The sequence below is a fragment of the Clytia hemisphaerica genome, unplaced genomic scaffold (assembly GCF_902728285.1).
Source record: "Clytia hemisphaerica strain Z4C2 unplaced genomic scaffold, Clytia hemisphaerica genome assembly, whole genome shotgun sequence".
Taxonomy (NCBI): Eukaryota; Metazoa; Cnidaria; class Hydrozoa; order Leptothecata; family Clytiidae; genus Clytia; species Clytia hemisphaerica.
The window spans coordinates 124,451-147,824 of NW_027103638.1; the positions used below are offsets into that span (position 1 = coordinate 124,451).

A 23,374-nucleotide genomic window follows, 5' to 3' on the forward strand; every position below is an offset into this window, starting at 1 on the left:
AATAAGCAGGGGGTAGGAAAATTTTCTAAATTCTAATAAGCGCGGGGGGGGGGGGGGTAATTTGAAGACAGAATTTTTGTAAACTGATATCAATTTTAACAACCAGAAAGAAACTTTAACAAATAAACACGTAAAATAAGGACCAGTACTAACAAAAAGGAGAATTTTAACAAGTTTAAGGTCCATCTATGTACACTGTAATAAAATATTGAATTATACGAATTTAATTAGCGGGGGGGTCTTAATAAGAGCGGGAATGTAAATCAGAAGCACGATGGAAATAATTTTGTTCTTACCTTTGAGAAACAATCCAGGAATTTTCTTTCAATCACTTGATCGGGTACTTCTAACTTCTTGATGATGTTTAAACTCTAAAGGAGAAGATGAAATACGCTTATATATAACGAAATGTTAGTATAAGAATGAGCTTTGTATAATTAAACGGTTTTCGTTCATTTCAAAGTTGATATGTTCAGTTTTAAGTGTAGTAAGTTGCAAAAAAAAATTTGAAATCCAGAAGAGAGTTTAGTAAAGTTGGGGTGGATTTTTCGCTTCATTTTCGTCAGATTTTCGCCTAGAAATCATTTACAGAAACGAAACTAAAAATTACTGGAGAATTACGAACGAACAAGTAATACTTTTATGGACCTACCTGTTTATGCATTTAACACATATATAATTGATATCTACATAAGCGTGACCATTAAACAATCGTTTAGAACACAAATAGTGACGATCTATTAAAATTAGTCGTTTGTTTCTTATAAAAAAAAACACGTTTAGAAACCAAAATTTCATGCTCTTGAAATATTCTTTCATATTCAAGACTTCGAGAGCAAAAATATATATCTCATCAAAAAATTCAGCAATTTTAAGAACATTGATGTATGCTTATTAATAGTGATACTTATAGATAAATATGCGTTTTTTGAGCTGAAAAATTCTTTTTTTACAAAAATCTGCTTGAGCCATCTTTAACCTACTTTCATGCAAAAATTCAGAAAAAACAAGTTCAACAAACCCTTTTTTTAGCCGTTTTTTAGCTGAAATTTACCCAAAATTTTTTCCTCCAAAAATCTGCTTGAACCATCTTTTACCTATGATGGTACCCTACTTTCCTGCAAAAAATCAGAAAAAATCAATGATCAAATTTTTCATTAAGTCCAAAAAACCCATTTTTTAGCCTTTTTTTGGCCCAAATTTGCCCCCAAGTTTTTTTCTTCGAAAATCGGGCTCCGTCACATTCGAGGGTTTATAGTTATGCATCTTTGTTGTTCAAAAAATCATAAAGAAAGAAAGAGCCAATCCCGAGAAAAGCTAATACCTAAATAATTGATAATGACGTGCTTATAAAAAAATATAGAATTTGGCCAGTTTTTCTATAAAAACACGCCAAACAACCAAAATTTCATGTCGAAACACACATGTTCTTTAAAAGTAAGCCCTCCTGAGCAAAAAAAACATCTATCCCATAAAAAAATTGAGTAATTTGACTAAGAACATTGATGTATGCTTATTAATAGTGATTCTTATAGATAAACATGCGTTTTTTGAGCCAACAAATTTTTTTTGCAAAAATCTGCTTAAGCCATCTTTTACCTACGATGGTACCCTACTTTCATGCAAAAAATCAGAAAAAATTAACAACCTAATTTTTCACAAAGTCCAAAAAACCCGTTTTTTAGCCCAAATTTGCCCCAATTTTTTTTTTTTTGAAAATCGGGCTCCGTCACATTCGAGGGTTTATAGTTATGGCATCTTTGTGCAAATAATCAGAAAAAACTAACAAGCCAATCATGAGGAAAGATAATAACTAACGAGCGAACGGAAGAACGGACAAAGGTTAATTTATAGGACCTCCACCGGGGTAGGTCCAAAAAACAATGAAATTGACACATTGAATAAAGACTTCGAAGCTTCGCTTCATCGAATATCATCAAGCTCGACTGAATAATTTTCGATAACCAATTTTTCTTGTCGAATATCTGCTTAATATCTAATAATCATTCGTGAATTAGATTACACTTCGGTAGACACATGTGTAAGCTAAAGCTTAGGAAAGACCATCACTTTCTGGAGCGATGGCCGAGTGTTCGGAGCGTCAGCGCCTGAAACCAGGGGTTCCCAGTTCGAATCTTCGCCCCTTCCAATGTTCCGTTCAGCTTATAGATGGTCTAGCAGGCTGGCCGTGGATCCCGTGAATAGAAATGAAAGACTGTCTTAAAGTCCTAGATTACTGTACTGAACTATCCACGTAAAATATCGACTTTATCGACTCCACTCAAAGCACCAGTAATTTCTAAAAAGCACTGGAAAATGATCATGAAAAAGCATTACCTTCAACAGTCTTTTCAAAACTGGCTTTTCACGTTATTTCGCGTACGTTGGAAAACTGAAAAGCAAAAACAATAATATACATGTTCAGATAGGATAAATTACAACCACTCCTTCAGACAACTCGTATCTCTCAAATGATGTATCTTCAGAAGCGTCAGCAAAGAGTCTCCGATTTCTCAAAAAAGCCAAAGATCTCTCCAAATGCAACAAATTAGGCAAGATTCTTCAAACTGGCAGAATTTTGTTGACTTTGGAGAGGGAAAGTCTTCTTTTTTCTACTTCGCCGAGACGGGAAATCCATCTGAGACGGAAGAACTTTTTACACTGATTTAATTCAAGATATGCACCTCTACAACGACTTCAGGAAACTATGTAACCTATCTGTGCTATTCTACCATATGCACTTGCAGTCTATCATTTGTATAAAAGTGACGGGACGTCCATTTTGCAGAGGATCATATCTTGAACAGTGATATAAGCCCGATATAAGTAAAAAGGATTGAGTACTAACTTGTCTTCCATGAACATGAAAAGAGAATCCATGACGTCACTAGCCTCGTTTTCCATCTGCTCTCGTTCTTGCATGGACACTGCGTTGGCTCCTTTCACTCTGCGGAAGAGGAAAAAAAACTCATAATTGGAGAAGGTACTGTTCTCCTTTGAAAGTAAGGAAAACACGAAGAAAAATTCATAAAATTGATTGCACTTTGCTTGTCTCATTTGTAATTGTTTCGATTGTACAGTCGAGTCTCTATAACTGGAATCTTCACGGGGAACACAAATTTTTTTGAGTTAAGGAAAATTCAGAATTATGGAGTAAGGGTAGTAAGGCATTGTTACCTGAAGGGACGAGAAAATTTGATCGATTTAAGGGGAAATTCGAGTTGTAGAGGTTCGATTTAAAAAGACTCTAATGAAGCATCAAATAGTTAAGAGGTGAGTTGTCTAAAACCACCACGAGTTTTTTTGGGAACTTATCCTCAAATGTGCTGAAGCAAAGAAACTTATATGAACAAAGGAGCGGAGAATAGGGAGAATGGGCCATTCCACTTTTACCTCCATACAGACAGGCGGGCAAACATTTCAAGGGGGCTGTAATCCGAGAAGTATTTCTAGGGGGTCTAAAAGAGTATTTTTTTTATTTTTACAGGGTTAAAAGTTATTCTAAAATTTCCAAGATAAAATACTTATGTTAATTCGTCCACCCTCACTTTAAGGTACAAAATAATTTTTCCATTCTAACTTTGCCATTTTCGGGGTTATTCACAGAATCTTTATTTGACTTGGAAAGATTCGTCATTCCCCTGTATGGAAATTTAATGGAACAGCCCAATAACTTACTTGTACAGTTGAACGTTCAAAAGCTTACAACATTCTTTGATCTTGTCAGATACGCTATAAAGAAAGAAAGAAAGAAGTGAATTTTTTAACAAATTGCAATCGAGACCTACAGACACTTCGGAAACGATCTTATCCACTAAATGAGAATATCCTTCAATTGTGGTAAAAAAATTACTAACCGCAATTAAGGGAATTAATTAAACTGTAATAGTTTAATTATTAGGAATAACTCACCTTGTGGCGTGGAAGACACTTGGGTCGTCCAAGCATTGTGATAAATTCTGTTGAAGGTTTTTAAACGTCTCCAGTGTAATCCATCTGAAAGAATAGACATAATACGCATTTGCTAATTATCAAGATAGAAAGTATCGCACACTATTTTTTATTAGAACAATTTTATAAGAACAATTAGGCTAAAAAAAGCCACAAAAATCTTAAGAACAACCCTAAGCCTGGAATGGCTAAATTTTGCACAAATTAAAAGTCAACACGGTAAAATAGGGTATCAACTCAGAAATAACCCAAATCTCCCCTTATAAAATTAAAGTCTGTGTCAAATTTATTTTTGACTATATTTCACTATAGTACTATATTTCAAAATTCTCACAGGGAAAGACCCGAGTCTTTTTGGCGATCTAGCCTTCCTGAAGAAAAGTAGGATCATTCACAATACAATGAGGTAGGACACGAATCGTTCGTGACAAGCAACGAGTAATAATGAATGATTCAATAAAATTTCTTCCTTTTGGAGAAAATTTTTCCATACTGTACTAAAATCTAAAGATACTAAAATCTTCGTATAAAGTGCACCCACTATGAAGAAGTGGTATTCTAGAAAAAATTAAGAATAATAAAATTGCTAGTTTTAGTACTAAAATGTAGTAAGATTTCTCAGGTCTTCCCTTTTATACAACCGTTTCGGTATTTTGGTACCAAATGGCACTAAAACACCCTTGTCTCATAGCACCGAAGGAGCCTCTTCACAGAGTGGTGGGGAATGGTTTTGGAATTTCCCAGAGTGAGAATGAAGATTTCAATCGAAATCTCAACGGGGATAGAAGTTCTATTGTTCTCAGGTTCTCAAATCAAGTGGGAATGGTTTTGGAATGCAATTTTCGAGTGAAGCTGGGGTTCCAGTGGGTCTTTGACAAAGGGTGTCCAAAAGGATTTCCATGTTTTCATGACTCGGTTGGCACAGAACGTCATGATAACGTCCATCTGACGTCCCTAACGTTCAAATAACATTAAAACAACGTGATGTGCCAATTGGGTACTGTTCCTATCTGATTAAATTCTGTTCTCAAAAATGAACTTACAAATGATAAAACGATCAAAGCCTAATCTTTCTGATTAAAATGTTTTGTGGCACTGAGTTTTATTCGGTATACAATCTTTGGTATATTTGATTCACTTCAAAATTCCAAAAACAATTGCGGATTGTTCATCACCGAAATAAAAATCTTCTGAAACATTACCAACACGCCAATATTCATAAGAAGTGTCCTGATTCTTTTGTTTAAACTTTAAACATTTCTCAAAATCATTTGTATGGAGAAGAAAGAAGGTTGCAGTTGACCATGCAATTTTCAAATCTTCAACTAGAAAATCCGCAGGTTCTTCTTCGTAACTGTTGTCTTTTCTGTTCACGAAATCCAGACGATTACGCCCTTATTGAATTCCTTTCTCATGAACAAATATTTATCCGTCTTGAACATTTTTTTATTCCCCATCATTGCGGAAATTGCTTTGTACCAGTGACCATAAGAAGGGTACAAAAGTGAAGATTTATTTCCTTCGTGAAAATATTCTGCTCCCCAAACCAAACAATCGATCGTCGTCATATTTTGCCTTTGAATGATCCTTTTCAAATTTTCAATTTCACCGTTCAAATGTTGGACAGTTGCTTCTTTCTCTGTCATTTCTTTCTCCATATCGTTCAATTTTGTCTCCGTTTGTAAGATTTTGATTTTGTGTTCGTTTTCCAAATCTTTCACTTTCATTTTCCATTCATTTTCTTTAACTACTATTTCCTTTTCTTGTTCTTTCTTGTACAGAACCATTTCGTGCTCTTTGGCTACTAATTGTTTCTCCTTTTCGACCAAGTTATTTCGCAGTTCGTCTTTCTGTTTTTGGAGTTGTTGATCGGCTTGAACTTGACTTGATTGAGATTCACGAGAATTTTTTAATTTGAACATCTCAAATTGATGAGATAAAGTTTGATTTTCTTTTTCTAGCTGCATGATTTTCAACGTTTTCTCGTTTTCAGATTCCAGTTGTTGAATTTTAAATTCCATTTTGAGTTTCTCAATCTCTTTTTGATGTTCTTCTTTGAGTTTGGTAATTTGCTGATCGTCAGCAACTTTGTGCACATTCCTCCCACTAGCGCTGTGAGCCAAATTCCTTTTGTCAGAATAATCAGAATCCATTCTTTAATTTATAATTTAACTATTCAATTAATTTAAGAAGAAATCACAAAATATGAAGAAGATCTTAGCTTTCCGCTGTGATTTTTCACTTTTTCACTTTGAAATGTAGTAGCACAGTTATTTATACAAATCGAGGTGAATTTTTCCAGAGAGTATAGCGTCTATGGAATTCCCAACGAAAATTCGTTTCATTCGAGGGATTAACCAGGCGCTTAAAAATTTCAAAGTAAAAACAACTAATCTTAAATTAGTTATGAAGATTCGCAGACCAGAGAGTGGAAAGGCCAAAAATATAGTGACAAAGAGGTGCAATCATGGTTTGGGGCGACGAAAGAAATCCCCCTACTATGCCTTAAAATGCCCTCACGAACAATCCTCAGCCTGGAATGGCTGGATTTTCCGCAAATTGGAAAGGCCGGAGTCTTTTTGGCTTTCTTGCCTTACTAAAGAAAAGTCGGTTCTTTTTCACTACAATGAGATAGGACACGAATTGTTCGAGACAAGAAACAAGTAATAATGAATGATTCAAGAAAATTTCTTTCTTTTGGAGAACATTTTTTCCATTAAGAAAAAAGTACGGTATTCCTGTATTTGAAATATTGCCAGTGACGGTGAATTGCCTAAAAATGTTTCGGTATTTCGGTATTTACTCGTAAAACTTCCGTATTTCGGAAACCTTAAATTCTTTCCGAACTGTTTTCTTCTTAAGGAGACTTCCAAAAATCGTTTTAGGCAACAAAAAACATGAAAAAACAAAGAAATATCAAGAAAAAGTTCAATGAGAATCGGCAAAAACGGCGATTTCTGGCATTTTCGGCCGGAAATTTTTTTTCTCAAAAATCCGACTTCAAAAATCAGTTTTATTGAGAATTGAACCATGCTGGATGGTAAATATTGTTATTGATAATGTTTTTGTGTGAAAAAACGAAGAAATGTCAAGAAAAAGTCCAATGATAATCTGCAAAAACGGCGATTTCCGGCATACTTCGTGCATTCTCGGCCGGAAAAGAATTTTTCTCATTCTTTTTGGGCATTGCGCGTCTTTGTGCAAAGAAATCAGAAAAAACTAATGATGAAATCTCGTCAGAAACCGGTTGCTCCGTCACATTTCGGGCATTAGCGAGTTTATGTATTTGCACTTTTGAAGACAGTAAAGTGACAGAAGCGATTTGGAATAACCCGCACATCTGACCCGCAAAATCGAGGACGGTAAAAGTACTGATTTACCCGTCTTCCTCAGCTGGTCAGGATCTAGCCAAATTAGAACCTACCGTCTCCGTCGCTGAAAAACACACATACATAAACTCGGTATTATCATTTTGCATCTTTGCGCCAAAAATCAGGAAACAACTAATGAGCTAATCTAGAAAAACGAACGAACGAACGAACGAACGAACGAGGTAAGATTGGCGTCCAAGATATCAAACCGTGCCACCATCGCATTGGACAAAACAGAAGAGTATGGCGGAAATAAATACTATCTTTCATTTCGCGACACTATCTTTCATTTCGCGGCAGTATCTTTCATTTCGCGAAACTATCTTTCATTTCGCGGCACTATCTTTCATTTCGCGAAACTATCTTTCAGTTCGCAACACTATTTATCAGTTCGCGACACTATCTTTCAGTTCGCGACACTATTTTCCAAAAAACATTATCTTAATTGAAACAATACTATCTTTTTCACAAGATACTATTTTTATTATGGAAGCCGATAAGTGCCATCGACAAAAAAATATTTAATTTTAGAAAAAAAATATTTAATTTTATTTTAGTAAGAAAAATTAAATTTAGAAAAAATATCACACAATAAGTTCACTTCAGAAAAAAAATGTTTTAAGAAAAAAAATTTTTTTGGGAGAGAAAAAAGAGAAAACCTTTTTTGCCTGATTCCGTGCATGCTTACACCAGAAGTCCACCGTCTGAAAAAAATTTGAAAAAAGAAAAACTTTTTGGCCTGATTCCTCCCGGGCGGCACACTTACTTACAACTTTCGTCTTCATACTTCCTGGATTTGTCTTTGGATTTGACTTTTGTTCAGACCAGATTATTTTTTTGCACATCACATAGATGTCAATCCACAAACAATTCAAGTTGACAGAACCGAATTTTGAAGAAAAAAAATTATTTTGGGCAAGTTTGGCAAAAAGGGCGAACAAATGCGGTTTTTTCAGGATTTGCTCAATATTTAATACCTTTTAATTATCGGGGAAAAAATGTCGAAGTTTTATTTCGTCAGGGAAAAAAATCGTCACCTAGAGGTATTTTCGTCACTTTCTCCCGACCAAAATTTCAAATTCGTCACTTTTCCCAGATCGAATTTACAATTTAGTTAGTCACTTTCACATGACTAAACTGTCCAAATGAGATGGTTTTCTTCACTTAGCTCGAAAATAGATCTTGTAATTCGACGTTTATAAAACACTAATTTCGGTTAATAAAGGTGTAAAAAATTTGGATTTGAAGTTTGGTTGGGGCGGGAAAAATCGAGTAAAAGTTTTTTGTCGGGAATAAAAAAATCGGGTAAAAAAAGTTTTGGTCAGGTGTTGAAATGTCGGGAATAAATTTTGTTGGGGAAAAATTTCGTCACCCCTTCAAAATTTTCGTCACTTTCCGCTGACATTTTTCCCATAATAACAACGTAGGTAAAAAATTTTCTGATTTTTTGCATAAAAGTAGAGTGTCATAAATAGGTAGGTAACGGTTGCGTTAGATTTCGGTAACAAACAAAAATTAATGTACATAACAAACCGCGAAAAGCGCTAAAATTAAAACCCGCGAGAAGTAGTTCCAATAAGGTATGTTTTAAGGTTTTAATTTTTTTTTCTAAAGTAAAATTAAATTTTTTTCTCTAAATTGATAATTTTCCTAAGTTTAATTTTTTTTACTAAAATTAAATATTTTTTTCCCAATTTAAATTTACTTTTCTAAAATTAAATATTTTGTTTCTAAATTTAAATTTATTTTCTGAAATTTATTTTTCTAAAATTAAATATTTGTTTGTCGATGGCACTTCTCGGCTTCCATAAAAAAGATAGTATCCCGTAAAAAGATAGTATTGTTTCAATTAAGATAATTTTTTTTTTGGAAAGATAGTATCGTTTTAAAAAAGATAGTATCGTTTTAAAGAAGATAGTGTCGTTTTAATAAAGATAGTGTCGCGAAATAAAAGATAGTGTTGCGAAATAAAAGATAGTGTCGCGAAATAAAAGATAGTGTCGCAAAATGAAAGATAGTGCCGCGAAGTGAAAGACAGTGTCGTGAAATGAAAGGTAGTGTCGCGAAATGAGAGATAGTATTTATTTCCGCTTTGGCGCGCCATAGAAGAGGGCTACAATGGCGTCCAATCAAGTTGATCTTAAAAAGTATGGAGGAAAAAGAACGGATAATGCAAAATCTGCTTAAGCTGAAACGATTCAACGAAATTGGTGGCTTTAGCATTACATCACCATCAACGAAAGAAAAATTATTAAAGATATGTGCCAAAAGGCGAAAAAAAAATGAATTTAAAAAATTATGATTTCGTTTGGCATGTAAGAGGAAGCCCTAGAACAAACCTTCGCTTAGTTTGAAAACCTAGGACAAAGACCAAAGACACGTCTTCTCTGTCCATATCGTCTGATGACTGGACGACAGATGAAGAATTAGACAATATTTGAAACTCTCCTTCCGATTTTTTTTCCGTGTACCACCATAACGCCATACCACCATATTTTACCGCCTTTACTATCAATGTAACGGACGATAACATCGTCTAGCTAGAGTGATAATAAACTTAAAGAAACAATGTGTAATGCGAGCGAAGCGAACGAAAAAATTGATGTTTTATGATTTCAATATTGTTGTCAGCAAATTGGTCTTGGGGCGCATAGTTAGATTTTAATAATGCTATAATTTACACAAAAAAGTTGTAAATTAGCTAGATCGCAAAGAAGTTACCAATTAACTGTATTGCGAGCGAAGCGAGCGAAAAAAATTGCAAGTATTTTAAAACTATCTCAGTAAAATTGGTCCTTGGGTGCAGTTTAAAGGCGTATAAAGTATGATTTTTAAGATTGAGGCGTTAAAAAAATCTCTTTTGGCGCCCCTTGCTCTTCGGCGCCCCTTCAAAAAAGCTCCGCTGGGGGGGGGGCAGGCCCCCCCTGCCATAACGCCACTGTCTCCGAGGTAGGTCCAAAAACTTTCTTTGCTGTAAAAGTTTTGGAAGCCACCAAAATCTGGACAAATTTGAGATAAATCGTTACGTAAATGTTCAAAACATCATCCTCTGACGTATTCGTGAAAATATTTGACGTCAATTGTCTTCTTTCAATTCAGAAAGTTCTTTTCAAATATTTCTTCTGTCGAATCAAGTCGCAGAAAGTCTTGCAAAAATGTGTATTTTGAGTAAAATGAAAGTCTTTGGTGAAAATTCGAATGCTTCGAGTAAATCTTTGTTCAAGATTGCTTCTGAGACAAAGGTCGATATCACTCGTGCAAAAGTTTTCACCGTGAAACGCAAATCTGTTGTCGATTTGCATTCAAAAATTGAATCCCGAGATGAATTTCATCAGATCGGAAAATCCAAAATCCTCGTGCAATGGCATTGCATTGGAGGATTCAAACATAAAGAAGTTAAACACTGGACGTTCTCAAATCAATTTGAAACTGTATCACCGTGTTCTGAAAGCTTCATACAAGAAGGCCGTTTTCAAATCAAAACCTTTTACTGAGGCTCGTGCTGTTATCAAAGCAAAACGCCGAAACGTGAATGATCTCATTCAACAACGTTCATTTCCTCGTGTCGAAATGGGTGAATCAACAGTCTACAAATCTACAGATGACAAAGTCTTCAAAGATTTAGCAGACCAGCTCACCAAAATGACAATCTCATCAGATGTCCGCTCAGGAGAAACCAAAGTCAACAAGCTTTTCACACCTACCGACTATGTCAATAAAACACTTAACGATGCTAAATCAAACGTCTCAAAAGGACGAAAGAGAAAATCTTCGTCCAATGTTGAGTATGACGAAAGTGACGATAAAGACTTTGAGCAACTCTTCAAGCGTCTACGCATCTAAACATCCAACAAACTTCTATTTTTTTGCAAATATAACATCTTTAAACGCAAAATACGTTGTTTATCTTCTTTGTCTTGAATTGAATTTTCGCTACTTTTAGGGAACTAAAGATGCAGGCAATAGGGTCAACTGTAGGATGTGTTAAAAACGCAGGTGTTCAAAACGCAGGTGTTCAAATTAAAACAAGAAAGCCTGACGGCTTTGAGACTACGCGCTGCTCGGCTTTGCGCAAGCTACCGATTGAATTTAGATGACCAGAGAGGTAGCCAAGAGTTCGCGTTTCGGGGTGATTGGAGGTATTTTATTTAAAGAATTTTAAAGATTAAGCCATTAAAAAACGTCACTTCGTAATTTTAAGTTTTCAATAATTTTGAATATATCCGCTTACACCCTGACTAAGAAAGAATTGTTGACTTAGTATTCAGGATGGGTCAAAAATAGGGCAGTATGGGTCGAGGTACTAAGAAGGTAAGGTAAGAGTCCAATGGGGGGTATTTAGGCAAATGGAGTGTGCCGCCCTTAAGGGTACCTTTTTGGACTACACATTAAGGGTTGGAAAAATCAGAAAATTTAATTTCAGTCCCACTAAGGTTCGGAAAAATAGAGAGATGCCCCAGAAAGATTGAAATGTGGTCAAATTAGTCCCAAAAGGGTCGTAAAATTCACACAAAGTGTACTAATAAAGTCGGGCGGAACATCCCTGTCAGACCGCAACCCTAGTGCGCCCTGGGCTAACAGCACAGGCTGACCGTATAATCATTGCCAATAAGGTGATATATTACTTACTTGACATTTCACTAACCAAAGTTAAGACAAAACTTTCCTATAACCAATATTTTTTCATTAGCATCTCTCGGCAGCTGCTCCTTGCCTAAGGCTGCTACTGGTTGCTTGTAAAAAAATATGCAGTGAATAATAGTGTGTAAGTGTATGCGTCTTGGTCTGGCTCGTGTTTGCTTAAGTTCTCAAAGCATCCAGGCATATAGGTTATGCTTATTATATGCTTATGAATCATGCTTATGATTCACCTCGAACCAAGTTTTTAGTGATATTTTGTAAAAATTTGTTGAGATTTTGGGAGCAGTGGAAAGGAAAACGTGGAAAGTCTTTTTTTTACTTGACCTCTACCAAACCTTTTTAAACAGATAAAAATGACAACTGGAAAAATATTTCAGGCTGACATATATGCTTATGTTATGTTTAGGAATTCTGCAAATCTGAGCCTTCATTTGCTTATAAGCGTTATGCTTTAAAAAAACATGTAATGGTAACAAATACTTTCGTTTTCTTTTTAATGGAAAGTGATAAATAATTCATAACTTACAGTATTCTTTTCTTTTTACCAACCCCGTTTTATTGACTCTCGGCCGGAGTACCTTTTCTTCGTTAATAAAATCCAAGGAGAGAAGAGAGTTTTTGTTTATCATCAACGATTGTCCATAACGCACGACATCCTGGTAGGTTTCGATTCAAATCCACCTCTAGATACTCGTGCAGTATTTCTTGATATTTCCAAAGCTTTTGACAGAGTTTGGCATGATGGGCTAATTTTCAAACTTAAGCCATATGGTGTGTCCGGGCACCTTCTCTCAATCCTTCAAAATTTTCTCTCAGGTAGGTTGCAGCGGGTGGTTCTTGATGGCCAAGCTTCCAATTGGACGGAGGTCTTGGCCGCTGTACCTAAACGCTCTTCTTTCTGATATATATTAATGACCTCCCTGAAGGAATTATTTCCATGATCAAAATTTTGTTTTGATGACTCGTCAATATTCTCCCTTATCCTTGATCATATTCGCTGTTCAAACGAATTGAACAGTGACATGCAGAAGGTTAGTGAGTGGGCTTATCAATGGAAAATGACCTTCAACCCTGATTCTTCTAAACAGGCTGTTGAAGTGTACTTCACTCGGAGGATAAATCTACCTGATCTTCCAGAAATTTATTTTAACAACGCAGCCATTGCTCGACAAGATTATCAAAAACATCTTGGTCTCATACTTGATCAAGAGCTGGCTTTTGACCGTCAACTTGATGAAAAAATTAAAAAAGCCAATCAAGGTATTGGTCTTATTCGTCGGCTTCTTGCATTCCTACCTAGGGATTGACTAGTCACGATATTTAAAACCCATATTACACCACATCTAGATTATGGAGATGTCGTGTATGATCGTCCAGATAATTCCACTTTTTCTGAAAAACTAGAATCGGTTCAATATGATGCTTGTCTTGCAATAACTGGATGTTTCAGAGGAACATCCAGAGAAAAAATTTATCTTGAGTTAGGTCTTGAAAGCCTGTCGGACAGGCGACTAAGTCGAAGACTAATATACTTTTATAAAATAATCAATGGCTTTGCACCTGCTTATCTCTCAAATGTTCTTCCTCCCCAAAGAGGGGGGGAGGAACGTAGGGCAGGGCGGAGGATACAACCACCATTTGAGGCACCATTTTGTAGGACTGAACGTTACCGTGCCTCCTTTTTTCCCTTTTGCATCAATGAATGGAACAACCTGGGCGAAAATCTTCCTTCTTTTCATTATTCAAACAAGCGATTCTTAAATTTTTAAGACCTTGCACTAACCCAGTTTTCAGGGCTAGTGACAACGATGGCGTGGTTCTACTTAACCGATTAAGGGTTGGTTTCAGTCATATTCGGGACCACAAATTTAGACATAACTTTGCAGACACAATCGACCCATTCTGCAACTGTCGAAGTAATTCTGTTGAAACGACACAACATTTCCTAATGCATATTGCTCTGATTACTCCAATAACAGACTTGTTATGTTCGACAGCCTTCTTCAACTTGACATAACCTTGTTTCCATTTAATCTCAAAGCATTGTGTAGAATACTTCTTTATGGCGACCCCGATTTTAGCATTATCCAAAATCATGATATATTGAGTATAACGATAAAATTTATCTGTGATACAAGACGTTTTAGGGGACCGTTATTTTAGTCTACTCCAACTACTCTCCTAGCTCTTTTAGTTTTTGTTTTCATTTCTGTTAGTATTTATCCTCTGTAGTTAGTTTTTTTTCCCATTTATTAGTTCATTTAATAGATTATTGTTAGCTTAGTTTGGGTTCCTATCTCCTAGCGGTACTCGGGTAACTTAATGCATGTCCCAGAATTGTATTAATTTTTCCGCCCCAGTTCCAGTCCCTAAACCATAACAAACTATACATTTTTGGAAGCGTATTTGGATGTAGAATACTGTATTCGGTGTAACTTAAGTTCTTTCACAGTATAATTAGAGATATCTTAAGAAAACCTGATTATGACGTCATGATTGATGACGTCATAAATACAAAAAGTTGAATATCTCGAGAAATATAAATCAAAACTCTATGAAATTTGGACCAGTGATAAAGTACATTGAGATGTTTCAAAAAGTTTTGAAAGTATTTCCGAAAACTAATGACGTCAGCAGAAATTGCAAGAATTCGAATTTTTGCAATAAAATGCTGACATCAGCAAATTTTCAAATTTTTTAAAAAGAATTCTCGTCCTCTTGATGAGTTCTATCATTGGTCAAAATTTCATAAAGCTTTGAGTATTAGTTCTTGAGATATTGAACTTTTTAAAATTATGACGTCATAAATAATGACGTCATAATCACGTTTTCTTAAAAAAACTCAAATTCTGCTGAGATAGAATTTAAGTTACACCGAATACGGTATTCTACATCCAAATACGCTTCCAAAAATGTATAATTTGTTATGGTTTAGGGACTGGAACTGGGGCGGAAAAATTAATGCATTTTGGGACATGCATTAAGTTACCCGAGTATGATCTGGTGTGGTCCTTTTGCGGGAGGCTAGGAACCTTTAGTTTTGTATTATTTGTTCGTGTTACCTATATATTATAGATAAAAAAAAAAAACGATGGAGAGGAGACATTACAGACAATTTTTTTCTGAAATTCAATGCGTAACATACTAAACGATACTACGTTTTTTTATAAATGAACGTGTTAGAGCGTTTTTCTAAAACTTTTGTTTTTGTTAATTTCGCATAGCGAAAGTATTACGATAGCCTTTCGCGGCGGCGGTGGTGTCATCGGAAAAAAAATTAGAAAACGAAAGTAGTTGAAACTTCTAGAACATTCTCGAAGATTCTAAAATATGAACTCACTCGCTAAAATAAGATTTAATGATTCCACTCCGCAAGTGCTTAGGTAGGTGGAACCAAGCATTCGTAAACATTGCTAGTTTTTTCTGGGTTTTTTAAATGGCGGATTCGATCATGTTGTCAGACTTGCTCTGGATTTTTGTATTTTTATCATGTTTTTGATGTTTTTAGAGTACTTAAAGAGGTTTATATTTCTTTACAATAGCATAGTATTTTATGTTTGTGTAGTTAGTAATGCACCAATAAAGTGATAGGAATCTTACAATTAGAGTTGCTCTTGAACATACACTACACACAACAACAATAATACAGACAACACAGACAGGTATGATCTTCATTTTTACAAGTAGAATTATTTGTCGATATTTGATTAAGTTGTGTTGTAAGACAGATTATCATTTACTAAGTATTCCACAGAAGAATTTATAGCAGGCTGGCAGGGGGTGTCAATCTATAAGTGATAGAGAAGTTACCTTTTGCTAGCTACTAGGTAGGTGCGATGTGTTAATACTTGTCATTTTCCAGGCTCAATATCAATCGATGACTCATTGGTAACCAACCGATTGATTGGATTTAGATTGATTTCGATAATCAAGACTATTCTAACTGATATGTAATAGATTAGTTTTTTAATCGTTTGAACTCAATTGGCTGTCAATTGTGATCAATCGAACATCTTAAGAATAAATCGATGGAAAATGGATCACAAAAACAATTGATAGCCCATCGAGCTTCCCGTAAAATAATGATTATCGATTCTGTCTATCATGTAGGTATCAATTATTGAAATCAAACGATATCCAATCCATCGATTATTTATCGATTAGTCGTCGATTGGAAAAAGTTACCTTGATTGCTACGGTTGGCAAACGATATCATACTCCAGGATGCAAGTGAAATTTTCCAATCCGCGGACGCTGGGTTAGGGTTGGAGCTTGAGAGTCACAATATAAGGCCGAAGGCCTTCTTAGGGGCATTCGTACCCTAAGATTTAACTTTGTATCCCGTAGCACCGTAGGGATCCTTGTAGGGGCACCGGTAGGGTTGGGAGCTTTCTTAATTATGGTCTGTAAATTACACACTATAAGTATCTGTGAATAGACCTTTTTTCAAAGAGGACGTCCTGTTGAATAATTATGTAGTCCAGCCATAAAAACAATGATAGAGCCATGCATAATTACTGTATCATGCATATTGTAATGATTATCCATGGTTTTATCATTGTTTTTCTGCTGGACTACATAATTATTCAACAGGGTGGCCTCTTTGAAAAAAGGTCTATGACAGCTTTCTGCCGTGTCTTGTGTCACAGTCTTTCCCCCATGAGTCCCATAACTATTCGGAACTATTCGGAACTGATCTATTGTTCTTCTATTGTTCCCGTTCCGATTTGAACAAAGCATTTTTCTGAAATGTTCTGAAATAGACAATGGCGCGTTCCGAAATGTCTGAATACTGTGTTTTGATTGGTTAATTCGTTCCGAAATTTCCTTGAATTTGATTGGCCGATTTTTTCCGAAAAAACAACAACAAAGATGGCTGGCTGAAGCGAAGGCAGTTCAGAAGTCTGACTGAATTTTTTTCTTAAATTCAGTAAGATTTCTGAAATCTAAAGCCATTTTTTATGCAAAACTTGAACTGGCTTTTATATTATTTGTTGCTGGCTTGTTTTGCTTTCATTTGGTTCAAGTTTCATGTAATTTGCTTGATTTTTGGCGAAGTTATGTCCAATCTTACTACCTTGACAGTCATCACATTTCAGTCAGTCAGCTTTTACTATACACTGAGTTTGTAAACTAGATAGATATTAGTCTCAACTTTCAATTGATAAATATGACAGGGATAGGTGCCTTGATGTCTGTCAGTCTAGGTAATAATTTGCTAAAAGTTTATTATGTATGTAAAATTGAAATTGAATTGCCCTCATCTGATATGATTGTTCGCAAACTGAGGGGAGGGAGTTCGTTCAATATCAATTATTTATCAATTGAATCTGTACAAGGCAAATTGACTCCTTTACCTCACATAAGTCAAGTGAATCATTATGAAAGGGTATGGTTTTTTTATGTTTAGAATAAAGATAAAGATAGAAATTAAATATGCCAAAGGAGGGTTTAAGTGAGAAAGATTGGAAGCAACGCTTGCAAAACTTTGCAGATGGAACTTTCCATTTTTCAACTGGCCGACACACAAGTAACAAAAGACGTCAAGAGGAGTACTTTGGTGTTAAGAATTGCCCGGCGCATAACAGAACTCAGAAAATTGGTGTCGATGATGGATGGAAAACCAATCATTTGCAAGTGCGGCTACCATAAAAAGAAAAAACAAAATATTCCAGTACTGATACCAAAGTTAAACAAACCAAGCCATGTACCAAAAGTATCAACAATTATTACCAAGCAGTGTTAACTCAAAACTTTTGTTGTCAAGGACACTTTCACACGCTGGAATGCAAACAAAGATATCGGTGAGACTTTGATGATATTTTTTCCCATTGGCAATTTTCAAATTGAATTTATTGCTGATTTCTTCTTTGTTATATATAGGATGGTACTGCGTATTTTTGTTATGAGTTCATAGTAAGATGTTCTCAATTCTAGTCATAAGGATTGTCAAACTGGAGTTCTGGTTCACAGATAATTTGAAGGTTTCATCACTCAGAATAGGTATGGGTTATTACAGTAAGTAGTTATTTTACAGTAACGCTCTATTCTTATTTTAAACGTCCTCAGCCATCAACGCACAAGACAAGTATTCCACGCTCCATTCCAAGGAATATTCAATCCCTGTCACCAAAAAAACACTCCAAACGAGAAAAACTTGCAGGTATATAAATTTCATTTTAGTAGTATCTACAGTAGATTAAAAGAATTTCAGAATTACGTTTAAGATTATTCTTTCTAGAGTGCTATTTTCGTTTAATGTTTGTTCCTTAACCTTTCACCCCTGTTACTTTTTTAGCTTTCTACACCTTCACCGTACAAACGCTCTTCAGCACCATCGGCTATTCCTGTTTTACGCAAACCTCAAACTCCACGTAACTTAAGTGACAGTTCTAAACATGCTAAAGAAAGCATGGTAAGGACTTCAAAATTTTTATTTTCGCATAGTTACAATTTTTTAAGCAAAATCAAAAGCATTTCTTCCGACTGCTTACGTTTTCAGTTTTCCATAACTTAAAGATTTTTCTCCAATTTTATTTTCCAGCATACTACTACCTCTTCTTCTTCAACGTCGAAATCTGAATGTAGAACTGTATCAACAAAACCAATTGTACTGAAATCTAAGGTTTGTTTGTTTGTTTGTTTTATATAATATTAGTTCTAGCTCAGTTTTTCTGTACAAATAATAAGTATATATTTGATGATATATATATTGCTAATGATATTTTACAACAGTTCATTTTTTTTATCAGATTAAAGAAATATCACACAACAGTGGATGTTCAACTGAAGCGAAAACAGGCAAAAACTCTACAATCCCATCAATTGCGACAGCAGCCGAGGTATAAATCTTTACTTTCTTAAAATTTGGTTCATAATATTTAAAAAAAATTATAAAGTTTGGTCTTCCTTTTTGCTCCATATAAGTATATATAGTTCAGAGATACACCAAGCATATATAAACACATCCTAATTTTAGCTGGAGCTTAGAATGCCGACTACGTGGCTTGAATACCTAAATAAAGCAGATATTGAATGGGTTAATGAAACCTTATTTACACCCACTGGACAACTTGTAGAGCCTATCAAAATATGGCATGAACCACCAAAACCAAACCCCCACAGTAAAAATGAAAAACCGATACCTAGTGATTACTTTCGCCGTCGATTTTGTTTATGGGTTCCAAAACATAAACACAAATATCAGTTTAGGTGTCCCAATTGTCCAAATGAGGAATTAAGACCAAGTGGCATCTACAAAAGACTTCGAATTGTCCTCGACATCAAAGATTGGTATTATCTTGGGACTGAGAAAGTTAGTTGTAGAAAATGTGGTAAAAATTTTATTGGATGGGACAATCGCTTGTTAGACCAGCTTTCTATCCATATTCGCTCACAATTCCCGGCTTTACTGACTTTAAAGTATGGATGTGACATTTCCTTAATCTCTTTTCTCAAGTCACGAACACTTGGGAATAGTCCTAATGCATTCCTGAATACACTTAAAGAAATTCATTCTGAAACTTGGATAAAGCAAAATATCGCGTACCTTGCTGATTGTCTTTTACATCGTAAACGCATGTTCTTTGCTGATTATATGACAACCTATGATATCGCACAACCTATTCGTGAGTTACCTGGAGCACAATGGTTTCTAGCCGCTTATGTCAGAGATGTTTGGTCGAGGAAGGAGGAGATTAAAGGGGCAATATCATCAGTGTTTGGAAGAGTACTTAAAATTGACTCGACAAACAAAATTTTGAAGAAGCTGGCAGGAAATGATAAAGATTCTGCTAAGTGGGTGACAAACCTAGGAAATGAATATGGGTCAATTTTGCAATTGATCGTGACAACTTCTGAAAGCATGGAAGCACTTAAACCAATAGCAAATGGTATAATGCAAAGATACAAAAGAGCAAAAGTCAAGCTACCAGAAATCCTTTATACTGATAGAGACTGTTGTCGACAAGATGGTCCTTCTGTCTTTAAAGTTTTATTTGATGATGAAGATTGGAAATACATGATTGTGTGTCTCGATATATGGCATTACATGCGTCGCCTAGCCCTTGGATTAACTACAGAATCTCATCCATTGTATGGTACCTTTTTAAAGAGACTTTCTGGTTGTATCTTCGAATGGAACCAGGATGATTTCCGATTGTTGTTGGAAGCAAAGAAAAGTGAAATGGTGCTGATAGAAAACAAGGAACCATCTGATGCAACCATCTTGAAGTCGCTAAACAGGAAAGAAATTGCTCGCCATTGCCAAAGAAAGACCAGATCCCATGATGAAATAATCCAATCAATTGAACGTCTTATTCTTGAAATGACCGGAGTTACTGATTTAGTTGGTGTTCCCCTACTGAAAGATGATATGGTGGATGTTTGGACCGAACAAAAGTGCCATGTCAGGTGTATCCTTGATCCCGATGGTATTCAGCTCTACACCAAAGTATCCACACAAAAGAAAGGAACCGTGGAACTACCAGTCTACCGATGTGCTAGGGGTAGTACTTCCCTCGAGTCATTCCACCAACACATAAAGAATTTCATACCAGGTAGAAGTGCCAATGCCCTCAACTTCCAGGCTTACTTGTTAGACGGATTGATGCGCTGGAATGCCAATCGCAAAGATGCAATAGATGGTTCTCTTTCAACGCTGAAAAGTTTTGATTTGAAGTTAGTGGAAAAATTCAACAAACTCCATCTGGAGGTACATAATGAAAGGTTTGACGAGAATCAAAAAGCACCAAACAAAAGTTGCAACGAGATTATTGGGATGGAGTTCTTGTACAGTCAATGTAACAAAGCATTTGAAGATGAGGATGTTGACGAACAGATCGATGAAGGATGTGACATGGCTGCCAGTTACGAGGAGTGTGATTCAAGTGATGAAGATGAAAGAGATGAAGAGATAGATTTCGCGGTTGAAGGTCTTGTTGTTGGTCGAGATAATTCTAGCGAAGAATTTGAAGAAAATGATGAGAAAGATCAATCAATCACTGAAACAGATGATTCGACCGATAGCCGAGGCATACCAGGTTGGCAAAAAATTGATCATTTGGCAAAAGCTTTGATCGAAACAAAAGGAATCAGCTTATCATCGTCAGAAAAAACCCACATCGTTCAGTTGTACCATAATCTTGAGGAATTCGATAAAAAACCTCTGAAATATGAAGCTACAAAAAAGAAGTCAACAAAAGGTAGATTCGCTCGAAGAAACGGAAATGGAGAAGCTGGCCATGTTAAAGTTACAGAAATGGCACGTTCATTTCTTTCTGGAACAGCAGCAGCCTTCTCTCCATCGAAAAGCAGACTGGTGGAAGCAATCTGCATCCACTTATGTATTATGATTCCAGCCCATGTCACCACTTGTAAAGATAACAAAAAGAAATTTCGTTCACGTTGGAGCCTGATAATAGAGCAATACAACAATATTAGAGCAATAATACTCTGCTTAGAGATGAAACGGGTATGCAACTGTATTGTATAAATGAACAAACTCTTCGGCTATGGGAAAAGAATAAAACCAGAAGTGAAACAATCACAACACTCCTCCAGGGAAGAAATCTACCCAAAGAAATCAACACCACCAACAGCATCAACCTTCCAAAACCATTATCGAAACCTACCATAACACAGGGAACAATTAACCAAATGACGTTCGATGAGCCAGAGGATCGCTCCAACATGTCGAAAGTAACATATCGTAAGAAGAAAGGTTTGGCACACTTGGATGTTCATTGTCAACCATCCAGCAAGAAAAGGAAAAACCCAGACGTCCCTTCCGTGTCAAATGAAACATACCCTTCAGTGAATGCCCAATCGCCTGCGACTAATTTGATAATGACAACACCTAATTTCACACCTAATTACGCACCACCATTCCAAAATCAGCTGATGTATATCCAACAGCCGCCCTTTCAGATGTTTAATCCAAATCTTTTAACGATGCAGCCAAGATTTCCAAGTCCTTTGTGTTCACCAATTCAAATTGCACCACCCTTACATCAGACAAGTCAATCACAGCAGTCAAAAATACCCAAAACAACTCTTCACCGACAATCCAAGAATTCAAATATTAAACCCAGATCGAACTATAATTGTAAAAAATGTGGACAATCAGCTCGAGGACATGGCTGGTATAGAGATACTGGTTCAAGATATTGTCCATTAACCGACAACATACCGTATGAACAGTGGCTCAATGAACAAAGAGAGAAAGCTAAGAAAGCTAAAGCTAACAAAGATTAAACTATGTACATTCATGATTGAACCTATTTTGAATTTGTTGGATTTGGTTTTAACTGGTACTTGAAAAAATCTTCTGTCCAATTTTACTTCTTAACACTTATATCTTAAAACTCTAACATTTGTTCTTAACATACAACGTTCAATTCAAAGATTACAATAACAATCATGGCTGTTTGAGATCATTCAAGTTCATCAATTACTTAAAATTTATTTTGATGTTAACAAAATTTTGAACTGCCAAAAAATGGCCTCTCAGCGAAAAGACTTAGTAATTTTTAGAGAAAATGAAAGTGAAAGTGGTCACGTGACTTGTAGAATGTTATATTTTGCACATTTTCATAGTATAATTTTTATATGTATATATTTTTCTTGCGTACATGACATTTTTTAGGAATAGGGACATATTGCTTCTGCTTTTTCAAGGAAGAGAATTGAAACTGTAAAAAAATGGATCTGTCAACGAAAAGATTTTTACAAGATTTTGAAGTGTCAAAAAATGGCCTCTCAGCAAAAAGACTTAGTAATTCTTAGAAAAAATGGAAGTGAAAGTGATCACGTGACTTGTAGATATTATATTTTGCAGCTTTTCATAGATTATTCTTTTATATGTATATATTTTTCTTGTGTACGTGACATTTTCTATGATCAGGATCATATTTCTTCAGCTTTTTTCTGGGTATTATATGGTGTATGATTGTCAAAATGATAACGTTTGGATTTTGGAAAGATTTTTCTCATAATCAACTAACGACTCTTTTGGAAAACACAAAAAAGCTATGAGAACAAATTCTTAAAGAATTTAAAAGTGCTTTAACACTATATTTCTTTATTCTTTATAACATTTTACACTTATGTTATTTTTATTTTCCAAAAAAGAAATATCCACCCCTGACTAGGTTCGAACCCTAGCTTGGGTAATGCTTAATGCAAAATCTAATAATACTTCACATGTAATTGCTGTGTTTATTTTTTAAAGAAATATTTTACCCTGACCAGGCGGGATTTAGGTTTTGCTACCGTCTTTTGCTTTTCGCTTACTTTCCCCTTCTCCCCCTTTCTTTCCCCACTTTCCCCCCTCGCTTCGGGACGGTCTTGTCCCTTTTTTAGCTCAAGCGGTTAAGCATTGGGATTGCAAACCAAGGTTGCTTGCATTTTGT

At 35.5% G+C, this 23,374-nt stretch overlaps 2 protein-coding genes across 2 annotated transcripts; one reads left to right on the forward strand and one right to left on the reverse strand.

Annotated features, from left to right (window-relative positions):
• Positions 1-302: 302 nt before the first annotated feature.
• Positions 303-6,104, reverse strand: LOC136802826 (uncharacterized protein MCAP_0864-like). The gene is made up of 6 exons (XM_067059589.1): positions 5,527-6,104; positions 3,913-3,996; positions 3,679-3,732; positions 2,849-2,947; positions 2,338-2,392; positions 303-371 (listed from the first exon to the last, which is right to left on the reverse strand). The coding sequence occupies exons 1-5, from the start codon at positions 6,102-6,104 to the stop codon at positions 2,371-2,373; spliced, it is 837 nt and encodes a 278-aa protein (XP_066915690.1). The 3' UTR covers positions 303-371; positions 2,338-2,370.
• Positions 6,105-17,371: 11,267 nt separating this feature from the next.
• Positions 17,372-21,722, forward strand: LOC136802724 (uncharacterized). The gene is made up of 6 exons (XM_067059471.1): positions 17,372-17,767; positions 18,033-18,126; positions 18,262-18,378; positions 18,508-18,588; positions 18,716-18,805; positions 18,943-21,722. Exons 3-6 carry the CDS (start codon positions 18,376-18,378, stop codon positions 21,454-21,456), a joined length of 2,688 nt encoding a protein of 895 aa, XP_066915572.1. The 5' UTR covers positions 17,372-17,767; positions 18,033-18,126; positions 18,262-18,375; the 3' UTR covers positions 21,457-21,722.
• Positions 21,723-23,374: the final 1,652 nt, after the last annotated feature.

Coding starts and splice junctions, on each gene's coding strand:
- LOC136802826 (XM_067059589.1), bottom strand. CDS start 6,104: ATGGATTCTGATTATTCTGACAAAAGGAATTTGGCTCACAGCGCTAGT. Junction 3,997..5,526: donor TTGAAAAGGATCATTCAAAG/GCAAAATATGAC, acceptor CTATTCTTTCAG/ATGGATTACACTGGAGACGT. Junction 2,393..2,848: donor TTCATGTTCATGGAAGACAA/GTTAGTACTCAA, acceptor TTTGCTTTTCAG/TTTTCCAACGTACGCGAAAT.
- LOC136802724 (XM_067059471.1), top strand. Junction 18,589..18,715: donor CAATTGTACTGAAATCTAAG/GTTTGTTTGTTT, acceptor TTTTTTTATCAG/ATTAAAGAAATATCACACAA. Junction 18,806..18,942: donor CAATTGCGACAGCAGCCGAG/GTATAAATCTTT, acceptor TCCTAATTTTAG/CTGGAGCTTAGAATGCCGAC.